General features: G+C 36.8%; 1 protein-coding gene across 10 annotated transcripts in view; it reads right to left on the bottom strand.

Annotated features, from left to right (window-relative positions):
• The window catches only part of TANC2 (tetratricopeptide repeat, ankyrin repeat and coiled-coil containing 2), a 363,890-nt gene that overhangs the window by 166,836 nt on the left and 184,617 nt on the right, over positions 1-12,437 (bottom strand). For 4 of the 10 annotated variants that reach the window (XM_027517571.1, XM_027517573.1, XM_027517575.1 and 1 more), the window contains exon 5: positions 10,883-10,993. The exons of the other annotated variants lie outside the window; for them this stretch is intronic. In XM_027517571.1, coding sequence (XP_027373372.1) covers positions 10,883-10,993 — 111 coding nt within the window. The remainder of the gene's footprint in view (positions 1-10,882; positions 10,994-12,437) is intronic. 10 annotated transcript variants of the gene reach the window in all.

Raw genomic sequence — 12,437 nt, 5'->3', positions numbered from 1 at the left:
GAAATGAAAACCCTCTCTGGAAAAAAAAAATCATTTCTATACATATGTTCAAATATTAAATCCAGCACCCAAAAATAATTAGGTGTATGAAAAGGCAAGAGAATTAGCAGAATAATACGCAAAAGAAATCATGGTAAAGGTCACAGGATTAGAGTAGTGTAGGCAATCTTTTCAGCTTATTCTTAATATAATACTGCAAAAATGTAGCAGAAAAGAGCTAGAGTCTGTGAGATGAGTGGTGGAGATGGAGGAAGTTGAGCACACACAAAGAGTAACGAAATTAAGAGTCACATTTGATGATCACTGTGTTGGACAGGGTGACTATTTCCCTAACACCACTAGAGGTTACTGGTTGAGGAAATTCTCCTTTAGTTTTTTTCTTCTTAAAGTAATATGAGATTTCAATTGTTCAATCATGCATAATACTTTCTTCTGGTAGAGCTAAACCATAGTAGCTAATTACAAACCATATGCTAAAAGGTAGCACATGTAAAGCTACTGAAGGATCTAAATCAAGAACTCTTGACCTGAGATCCTCTGATACACACTCTCCTGGAAGTCTATAAATCTCCTGAAATTGCATGTTTTAATAGGGAGGGAGTAAGGGAAATTTTCATTCTTTCATCATCCATTTCTCTGTGTGTGTGTGCTCAGCTGCGTCTGACTCTTTGCGACCCCATGGACTGCAGTCCATCAGGCTCCTCTGTCCATGGAATTATCCAGGCAAGAATACTGGAGTGGACTGCCATTTCCAGGGGACCTTCCCAACCCAGGGATCGAACCCGAGTCTCCTGCTTGGCAGGCAGATTCTTTACCACTGAGCCACCTGGTTTGCCACCTCCTAGAAAATGTGACCACTTCCTGTAACCCAAAGCAGAGGTTGCAAACTCAAATGCTTTCAGGATATAAGCAATTTTAATACATCTGGTATGGCTAGCAGTAATGGCAGTAGGAATGATAAAGAGCATGATGAGTTGCAGAATATACAGCCAGCCTGAAAGCACTCTATTTCTTTTCAATGTGATTGCTAAACAGTTTCTGAATACCTTCTCTAGAAAAATTTGTCTGTTTTAAAATTAAATGTAAGTCAGAGGCTAAGATAGTGGTTTAGTATGTTTTCCACAGTTCTAGGTGAGAATCACCTCTCAATACGGAGGGTCTAGAGGGCAGAAAGGTGGGGAAGAAAGGTCCCTGGAGGTGGATTAGAAAACGAGATCCACATCAGGCTATCAATGACACAAGTTACTGTTGATCCTCAACTGAGGGGAAAAAAGTGCCTTAGTTGGGACAGGTGCAGAGAAATCTAAGGAACTTATAATCACAGGACTCCATGTCTTAGAAGCAGAAGTGTCTGAATTTCTATTTACCCTTCCTTTCACCTACTTCCTTCCTAATGACTGCCTTCTTTAAATTAACTCTAGGGCATCTCTCCAGTTGCAGTATTTAGATACCTAGCTTTAGGGTACAGAATAGGAGTTAGCAGTAATGTAACTTCCTTGGAAAATTCTACTCATGGATTCTTATTCATTTTGGTTTGCTTAGACTGGTTTTCAGAAAAAACTGTTAACAGATGGCAAACAGACCAAAAGTTTAATTTTTTCAAAACTCAGACAATATGCAAAATTTTGTATGTGGGTACAATTTTTGAGATTCCATGAATTTCCTCAATAAACCATATCTATAAAAACCATGTTATACACAATGAACTTACACAATATTACATGTAAATTATATCTCAATAAAGCCGGATAAGGAAAAAATGCTGCCTAAGAAGTAAATTTATCTACTAATAATCCTATACTCTTTTTACTAATAACTTACAGACATACAGAAACAAATGGGGGGAAAATCCTCTGAACACACACACACACATACGGTGTTTCTCCCTTGTGCTATTTGGGGATAAAATTTTTATAAGATTAGGGACTTTCTGCATCTTAAAAAATTCATTAGTTTGGCACTTAGCTTAGAGAAGAGGCTTTTAAATGCTTATAATCTTCCATTACAACGTCCCACTATTCTGATTCTCTCCCACTGGAAGCGAGGATCACTGTAGAGACAGGACACACAGAGGCAGAGAGCACTCACTGCTTGGCAACTCTTACACTAGAGTCTCCTTGCCTACATAATTGCCTCCAGTGCATGAGAAATACTATGCACACATCTATGTATGATGGTGACTATCTGGCTGAAATGAAAAGCAGTATTAAAAGAACCTTAAATGTTTCATAAAAATCTGTAAGACTGTTCATCACTGACTGCTCCTTTGGGTTTTAAACTGAGGTTTCCAATGACTGTTTTGAATAGACATATGTGTGAGATACAAAATATGGCAAAAATGTGTTACTTGTGTACTACAAATATTTCCATATTATTCCCCTATTGACCTGGATTTCCTTACCCATCATACAATTTATTTTAATGTGGAAAGTAAAGCAATTGTATACTCATTACAGCAGGAAAATTATTATCTTCAGAAGTCACCTTTGTCTACATGGCAAATGTATTCTCTGTTGGCTTCCAAATCTGAAATTTATTCTAGAACCTGCACATTAAAATAATGTGATGAAGTTACTCAGACTTAAAGAGAAAAACACCATTTTAGGAAGAATTACTTCACTGAGATTAGTAACAGTAACAGTAGAGATTAGGCAAGAGGAAAGACCTACAGACAGTTACTAGAAGAACAGCAAGGGAATTCTGAATATAAAAGGGAGGGATACTAGGAATGCTATGGAGACAAGGATGAGAAGGATTTGTGCTTCCAGAATACAGAATGAAGTGGAGTGAAAGTTGCTCAGTCGTGTCCTATTCTCTGTGACCCCATGGACTGTACCCTGCCAGGCTCCTCTGTCCGTGGAATTATCCAGGCCAGAATACTGGAGTGGGTAGTGGTTCCCTTCTCCAGGGGATCTTCCCAACCCAAGGATCGAACCCAGGTCTTCCACATTGTAGGCAGATTCTTTACCATCTGAGCCACTGGGGAAGCAGAATACAGAATAGTATGTATCAATATACAGAAAAAGCCAGGAGAATTCATTGCTTCATTTTAAACAACTATCTTTAAAATTTCAATGGACTCCCATGAGAGTGAGATGGACATGGTGACTTGCATCTAATGAAGAGAATACAACAAAAAGTGATACAAGGCCACTTTTGAGACTAAATTATAAAAAACTGTCTCTCTCATCTTGCTTGTTCTCAGGAAGCAAGCTGCCATGGGTGAGATCACCTGTGGATAAGCACCCATGGCAAGGAATTGAGGGCAGCCTCTGGTAAAAGCCGCAAAGAACTGAGGCCCTCTGTTCCAAAAGCCCAGAGGAACCGAATCCTTCAACAAACATAAGCATAATAAACTTGAAAGAGGAGCCTTCTCCATTGAGCCCTGAGATGACTACAGCCTAGGCTGTCATTTTTTTTTTTTTTAACTAATTTTATTTTTTTGGATGATCCTGGCAGCTTGAGGGATCTTAGTTCCCCAGCTGGGGACTGAACCTGGACCCTTGGCAGTGAAAGCATGAAATCCTAACCACTGGACTGCCAGGGAATTCCCTAAATTTAAATGTTATAACAAACAACTTCTAAACAAGGAAAAACAGAGAAAGAGGATTTCAAGTGATTTAGAGATAAAGGATGGCAGTGGTGACATCAAATACAGAATTCCTAAAATCTCTAATTTCTTGAGTATCAAAACACAAGTCAAGAATATCTTTCTGTCTCTTCTTTGTTCCCACTGAATTTTTCATGAATACTGGGCTGCAGGAACGTATATATATTGCGTAGGGAAAGAAGAACATAAAGCTGCATTTTTTTTCAGAAATAAATTTATAATAACATATATATATATGTGAGATGTTATTCATCATAATAACTGGTGCTCCAGACATTGTGCTAATAAGTACCTTATATCTTAATTAATCATCACAAACACCCTATGGAGTACATGATATTACTCTCTGTCCTTTACAGATGAAGAACCAGAAAATTAGGAAGACTAAATAATAAAAGTTATACAACTAGTAAGTGGCATGGTTAGACTTAGCCAAGTTTATATGATCCCAGGGCTATTTATCACTATGAAAAACTGCCTTCATTTAAAAAAAAAAACCAAAAAACGAAAACCCACAAAGCTTAGAATCTATGCATAGACTGCTTATGAAAACAGGCCAGTGACAGCAGGTTACAGGTGCAATTTTATCCTCTTTGTGAAGTGCTCTCATAAAAAGGATAGTGATACTCTTACCCACAGCACTCTTTTCAGTATTTATTTATTTACTTGGCTGCACTGGATCTTGGTTGTGACACACAGGCCTCTCTCTAGTTGGGCACATGCTTAGTTGCCTCACAGCAGGCGGAATCTAAATTCCCCAACCAGGAACTGAACCCACGTTCCCTGTATTGGGAGGCAGATTCTTAACCACTGGACCATCAGGAAAGTTCCACACATACCATTCATAGAGGGAAAGCAGTAAAGGCTGTGGAACACTTTAACTGTAGCTAAGATTTATTAAAACTAACTCTGGACCACATGATTGTCATTATTTTATATATTTTAATTATTACATCTTCACAGCATTCCTATGATACAGGTAATATTATAATCCCCATTTTGCAGATAAGGAAATTAATCAGTCTTACAGTTAAGTAATATGCCCAAGGTCACACCAGCACAAAGTGGTAGACTCAGTGTCTGAACATGGGCAGCCTGGCTCTCGGGTCTGCAGGCTATAAACTAGTGCATTTCACTGCCTCAAAAACCCAAAGTTAAGACAGATTTAAGAGTTAATACAAAAACTTCCATTTGGATATCTAACTGAATTACAGATCTAAGCACCATACTTACAGGCCAAGTCTTTATAATTTGTGATGCAAAACACCTTGAGAAGAGGCCAGTTAGAAGACAGTTAATGGGGGAGGGAAGGACTGGGAGTTAGGGGTTAGCAGATGTAAACCAGTATACAGAGGATGGATAAGCAACAAGGTCCTACTACAGCAGAGGGAACTAAGTATTCAATAGCCTGGGAGAAGCCATAATGGACAAGAATATTAAAAAAGAAGGTCTACATGTGTATAACTGAGGCACTGTGCTGTATAGCAGAGGTTAGTGCACATTGTCAATTCACTATATTTTGATTGAAAAAGATGGTTAATGTCTTAAATAATGATAAAATGTAAATCAAGAAAACAACTAAAAATGTTCAAAGTGAAAAGTTCTATTCAATAAAGCACCTGTCCACTGGAAGAACTTTCTAACATGCTAAGAACTTATTAGTTGATACAGGAGTATGCAGATGGAAAGCTGTTCATTCTCTTATTCTAGCTCTTTGGTGTGCTTATGTGCATAATCCGTTTTCAGGCAGTCTCTCTCATGCTTGAAATATGCTGAGATCATTCCTGTTTATCCCTCTGCTTCCTCTCTCTAGTTGTTATGTGGACTTTCACTGGTTAGGGCGGCACTGCAGTGCATTTCTACCTTCATTTGATTTATAAGTTTGTCCACTACCCAACATTTAGGTGGGGTTTTTGTTGTTGTTGTTCTAACAGTTGTACCATTAACAACCTTCATTCCATTTCAACATTTATAACAGCATTTCTTTTCTCCTTCTTTTTGGGGGCGGGTAGTGGGGAAAGACGTGTTACAGATTGCTCTGAGAAGCTGTTATATTAACAGAAAGAAGTATATATGTGCATGTAGAACAGTGTTTGTATATAATTTTAAGGGGTTTAGAGACCCTTCACCCCAAAACTCACCAATTTAACTCCGGTTAAAAATCTTGCAGTATATCTGTGTTTTCAACACAGTAGACATAAGAAATACAAATACAACATAATAGAAGCTGTGAATTACAAGAAAAAGGCTCCTGGTACCCATAAACCAATCAAAAACCAGACAGAGGGTTTTACCTCTAAAGAATAAAATTCACAGCAAAGTAAAGAAGAATGCCAAACCATTTGGAATAAAGGTAACATCTGATAATGTTTTCAGAAAAACAAACAACAGAAGATGAGAAAACAGATCATCCTTTTCTTCTAAGTAGAATGACCATGACTACACAGGAGTTGGGAAAAGAGGAATCAAGGAACTACTCACTTTATGTGAACTATTTCATCATGTACAGTGGCTTGTACTTGTGCTATAAAGTACACAATGCTGTTAATAAATCCAAATAAAAAGTATTTTATGAATCAAAAACTATATAAAAATGAGTATGCACCTTCAAGTAAGAAAGTATCATAAAACTCTCTTCCATTCTTGAGTTTCAAATACATCCTAATTTTGCTGTCACCTTAAATAACATTGTCCTTTGAAGGACAGTGCCATTTTTAAAGAGATTCAAAAGGATCTATTACAAAAAGATTAATCTCAAATTCCTCTGAAAGTATCTGCTATGGATAAAAGCCTGTCTATTTTCAGAACTCGGGTCTGGACTTTGGCTCTTAACCTTGCACATGTATCAAAAGTCCTATGAAACTGTCAACTTGGCCTGCCATCTGTATCAAGGTTCATTTCGACACCTGAAATTATGTGTTGTTATAATGTGCAACATAAAAAGCTTGAAAAAACTAAGAAGGAATGTTGCTATCCTTTAGTAGCATCTGATTACTGAAAAACCTCAATACAAATTCCCTGCAGAAATTTTAGAAAAGAAAAGTATAATGATGATGATGAACAACAGGAAGGGTAATACATTTCTTATTTATTTCACCTGAGCTGAGCATTTGTCATATACATTATTTTACTTAATCTTAACAACTCTATAAGATTTATTGTTAAAAAAAAAAAGAGCTGTTTTTAATCACAATCCTACAAGGAATTTAAGACTATGAATGTTACATGTTATCACACAGCTAGTAGGTGACAGAGTCACGAATTAAATGTAGAGTTAATTTCAGAACCCAAGCTCTCTGAAACACATACTGCCCAATAAAGAAAAGAAAAATCACCTGTAATCCCACCAGCCAGCCACAATCACTGCTAACATAAGATAACGTTCTTATCTCACGAATGCTACTCTCTCCTCTGACAACAAACAGAATCCCAATTCTCTCCCTCTTTAGGCAACCAAGGTTAGTTTGGTGTATTCTTCTAGACATTTCCCCCTTTGAATGTGTATTCATGTATCTATGCAAATATATACTTAATTTGTTAAATTATCAAGTAACATCAATGTTATACGTAACGTTGCTGTGATAGGAAACTGAGGCACGAAGAAATTACACAACATGTTCAAGATCACAAAACTACTAAGGAGAAAACTGTAATTGAAACACAGGCAGACACATTCTAACTAAAAATGACCCTAAACCTTTACATCTTGTATTTCCTGTTTAAAAACACTTTAAGATGTTGTGATATACACTCAGGATCATCACTATAATAACAACAAAATTAGCTAACATTTATAAGCATTTACTATAAAACAAGCATTCTGCTAAGTGCTCTGTATTTATTAATCTGATTTAAGATTACCATTTCCATTTTTACAGATGAGGAAACTGAAGCTTAGACAAGTTAAGTGACTTGCCTAAAATCACACAGCTAATAACCAATGCTTGTAGGCAGAAAAGTTAGAGGCTAGGATGAGTGCGTTCTCTCATTTAGGCAATTGTTTTACTGAAATCACTGATATCAGTTGGTTACCCTAAAAAGAGAATACAGCCTTGTCTCATACTTAAAAACTGAAGTTTCTACTTTTTAATTTAAGGGCCAAGCAAGGGATGCTTATAGAATTTTACACAGTAATAGAGTTAGGGGTACTGTATTTCTGGACTACACTGTGTCCACTTCAAGAGTTCAACAATAAATCCTGCTTATACCCTCACACAAATCACTTAAATTCTCTAGGTCCTAATTTCCTCAATGTAAGACGATTATCAAACACAATTCGCTTGACCTCCCCGACTCTGGAAGTTCAGTTATGTAACATCATTGATCATCTCTGTGGTTTCAGTTGCGGAACCAAAACATACTGTTTACTCATACTGTTCCTCACATTTTCTGTATACAACAAATCTGATTTGAGGGACGGTAAAACTTAAGTATTCTAGAATCTAATGCTATATAGACTGAATCCCTCAGTTTAGTAGACAAATAATCTGGATCAACACCTATACCCCATTGTAGCTTTCCCCAGTCCCTGCAGACCAAACATCAACAACTCGCTCTGATTTGATCCACAATTTCCTTTTCCTTGCAGGACAACACTGAAAACTTGTTACAGGTACACAGATACCATGGACCAAAAGACAAACCAAGGAAAATACATGTCCATCTCTCAGAAACAAAAGCTTTCTTCTTCCCATCTAAAATACAGACACCAAAATGTTGAGGTCCGGATAATAAAGAAACAACATCACCAATTACTCCTCAGACGTCAACAGCAGAATGAGCATGATGGGTGCAGCTGGCAGCCACCCTGTAACCCAGCTGGTTCTCATAGTGTGGCACCTCATCCAGCAGCTTCAGCACTAGCTGAGAGTTTGTTAGAGAAGCAAATTCTCAACCTACCCAGGCTTAGTGAATCCGAAATTCTGGGGCTGGGTCCCACAATCTGCCTTTGAAGAAATCCTCCAGGCAAGTCTTGCTGCTGTTGTCGTTTAGTTTCTAAGTCATGTCAGACTCTTAGCAACCCCATGGACTGTAGCCCACCAGACTCCTCTGTCCATAAGATTTTCCAGGCAAGAATACTGGAATGGGTTGCCATTTCCTCCTCCGGGGGATCTTCCCAACCCAGGGATTGAACCTGCACCTCCTGCATTGGCAGGCGGATTCTTTACCACTGAGCCACCAGAGAAGCATGCTAAAATGTGAGAACCAGGGCTCATTTAACCTTTAGCTTATGCTTGTTGCCTCTGTGACATATACTCTTTCTCCAAATTTGCATGTGATAATAAATAAAGGAAGATATCAGATCACTAGTTTTAACTGCATTATGTATGAGTATATCATAAAATATTAATATGATCATTATTCTGTTAGTATATCCTATGTAAGAGAAATTCAGAAAGAATGGAATATTTGTTTGCTTTATGAGTATACTAAATTTACTTGTTTATTGTTAATTTTTGGTACTATGTAGAGGATTACAGCTTCAACCCCCAGGTCACTAATCTTATCTCCGCAGAAACTTATTTTCACAGAATTTATTATAAAAGAACAAATCACTAAGACGTTTCTATGCCTTAAATCTGCTTCGGATAAGAAAAGGAGAGACTGCAGAGTGTGGCAATTAACATTTTGGCAATGTGTTTTAGTTTCTTCCTGGTTTTCTGAAAATGTTAATTGAGGTTTAGTTTGCTTCAATTCCAATTCAGTGAAGATTCATGTTTGTGGAAAATATACATAAGTAATAACATGGACAAGGTTTTTCATAATGATTCAGCACTGGCATTCTAAATAACAGCAGCTCCCTTGCTTCTTGACAGTAACAATCACTAGATTAGATTAAAGATGTCAGATAGGCAATCAGGAAGTGAAAAATTAGTCCCCCCACACTAAATCTGATTTGCAAATCTGAAAAAGAAAAGACCTCTCTTCTCTTCCAAACCTCAATGCAGGAATAGAGAATCAGTGCATTTAATTATTTTACTTTATTATACCAAAATTTGCATGAAGACATGCAGAGTATAATATTCCAATGTCCAAGAAACATGATAATACCTCAAAACAGGAATTCTTTTAACAATGTGCTACTGTGTCATTTTAGGATGCTACTTTGTTCCTTTTAGATACAGAAAAGCTAGTTTCTAATACCTACCTGTGATTGATTTAAAAATGAAAGTCATTTACAACAGTAGATGAAGACCAAGGTTCTGCAACTTGAAAGCGAAATCCCTAAGGTCTTTCAATATTCAAAGCTGGTTCATAAAATCAAATGTCTCTGATTAGGTTTGCCTCAAGTTTTTTGCCTCCTGTCTTTTTTTAAAAATTACATGTCTCACCTGGCTTCAGAGGTATACTAGCCTGACATTTCAGATTACAGCTACTGATATCTTACCTAGAATTAGAAATCACCTTATTCTGCTAATCTCTAGTATGGTAAATGTGTAGTAGTGGTATGCACTGTGGTTTAACATTGATTTTAATGAGCAGGAATAAACAAAAGACCTAAAACCAAGTCTTCTAAAGTTCTTTACTGAAGCTCTGATCTGTATACTCAACTAGGGCTGTGAACATTTCTAACATAGCTCTATAGACTCACTGTAGCGTAAGTGTAAAGGATGTTGCCAAGCAACTCATCTAAGTTTGGAAGAATCTAAGCATTGATAATGAGTCTGTGTCAGCTTGGCTCCCACACAAGAAGGGTTTTAGTGAACTCCCACATGTGCTTACAGGCCATTCATGAGAAGAGGTATTTCTAACAGTCAGTGTCCAGGAGTCCAAATCAGGAAACTGTAACTTTTTTTCCTAATTCAAGTATAATGTTTCCAACATCACAACTATTTTCTATAACTGTTCAGAAAACCAATAGGGATTAAGGCCAAAAAAAAAAAAAAAAAAGATCACATGCAAAGGACTAGGGTTGAATCGACATTTTTATTCACACTTGAACACTGCTGAGTGGACATGGCCAAAGCAAAATTTCTTCAAGTATCTCAGGTCACACAAATCAGGGTCACACACCCTGAGAATGTATCTACCAAATTATTTTGATTCTTTTGAAAATTATCCTTGAAGCTGTTTTCAATATCTACATAATTATATCAATAATCAAAAAGGATGTTCAGTAGAAACTGCTCTAATAAGGAAAATACACAGTCAGTTGCACAAGAGATAACAGCTGTGATTTTATGAATAATATACATGCAAAACACTGCTCTGTTGGATGGGCCTAATCCAAACCTCCCTCTTTCAAAGCAGATACTTTGCATGCACGCTTACCAGGGCAGTATGCATCCACGTCCAGTTTCTGAGCTGAAGTGAGGGTTGGTGAGCCAAGCTCGGATTCTGGAATTCGTGGGCTCTCAACAAACTTTGCCTTCCTCAGAGGGGCTAAGGACAAAAAAAGAGACAGAGAGAGAGGGAGAGGGAAAAAAAAAAAACGAGAGAGAGAGAGGAAAACAGAAAGAAAGGAAGAAAAAGGAAAGAGAAACAGGGAAAGAGAAAGGAAAGAGAAACATAGAGGGGTCATGAGTAAGGGGAACAGCAGGCAACAGATGGAAGCACTTAAATGAACGACACACTCTGTCAGACTCAGATCAGGTTACCCTATTTTTTTTTTTTTGTGCCAGGAAAAAATTTAACTGCATTCTTCATAGAGGAGATGGGTCTTGTTAAAAAGTCACTGCAAACTGGAAAAGCTAAAATCTAATCATCTATTACCTTTAGCTATTTTCTCTTTCCTTATAAAGCAAAGAGCTTTCTGATTTTGTCTTCCTTTGCTGTTAAATACAGGTATTAACTGACTGAAGTATCAGACTAAGCTTTAAAATTTTGTTTATAATAAATGTAACCAAAACTTTTCTTTATCCAGAAATAACTATCAATACAATACTGGGTTGTGATAACTACCTTAAGTAGGATTAACCTATTTAGCTTAACAAGGAAATCAATTACCTAACTGCTCAGCTATTAGGTAAGAAGTCAAACCTGCTAGTGGACTAAGATATTAACTAGGCCATGAGAGTCTGCAACTGGCTGCTAAAGATAAAGAGATGTGATTTGCTTACAAATATAATTATGAGGTCTATGGAACAGCAATATTCCATGCCATGGAATTCACTCAATCTTATAAGGATTGAATGAATGAAAAAAGCATAATTCATGAATTGAAAGTTTTCATAGTAAAAGCTAGTGTACATTTTATTTAATGACTTTTAGGCAAAAATGTTAAGGAACATTATTGATATACATTTAAATAGTTAAATATATTAAAAGTTAAAATTCTGAAGACTGCTTTGGTACTTTTAAACTGAATTCTATTAAACAAACTGTAATAGGATGAATGTGCTTAGTATAATACTGGTGGCAAAAGTACCAGCCGAATCTGAAATTGATTTGTATGCATTATATACACTATAACTACAGGTGTTCCAGACACGTGAGTGCTTAAGATCACATTTCTTTTATCAAAAGTTTCGGCACGTTCTTCAAAATCCTCATCCATTACTGATTCACAGGGGGATTCTAAGTTATTCCTAAAAGACCTTGTAAAAAGTAATGCAAAACTTTGTCATCACCATGACCAGAATTCTACTCTATTTTCTCTGGAGGTCAAAAATACAGTCTTTAAAAAATAGAAAGTATTTTTGATACTCAAAACCTACAGTCAACTAAATCACACTTAAATCTTAGGGTATGTATGTATATTTTAAGTGTATGTTAAAATAAAGTCTACTGTCTCCATGGCAACCAAGACTGAGGGTGCTAACAGAATGGTTCTCTGCCAAAAGCAAGCTTTGGAACAGCAGAATTCTCACCTCTGTTAACTGTAAAA

This window comes from Bos indicus x Bos taurus, chromosome 19 (assembly GCF_003369695.1).
Source record: "Bos indicus x Bos taurus breed Angus x Brahman F1 hybrid chromosome 19, Bos_hybrid_MaternalHap_v2.0, whole genome shotgun sequence".
NCBI lineage: Eukaryota > Metazoa > Chordata > Mammalia > Artiodactyla > Bovidae > Bos > Bos indicus x Bos taurus.
Note: the sequence above shows the minus strand (reverse complement) of the source record. Positions and strands in the feature narration are given on the sequence as shown.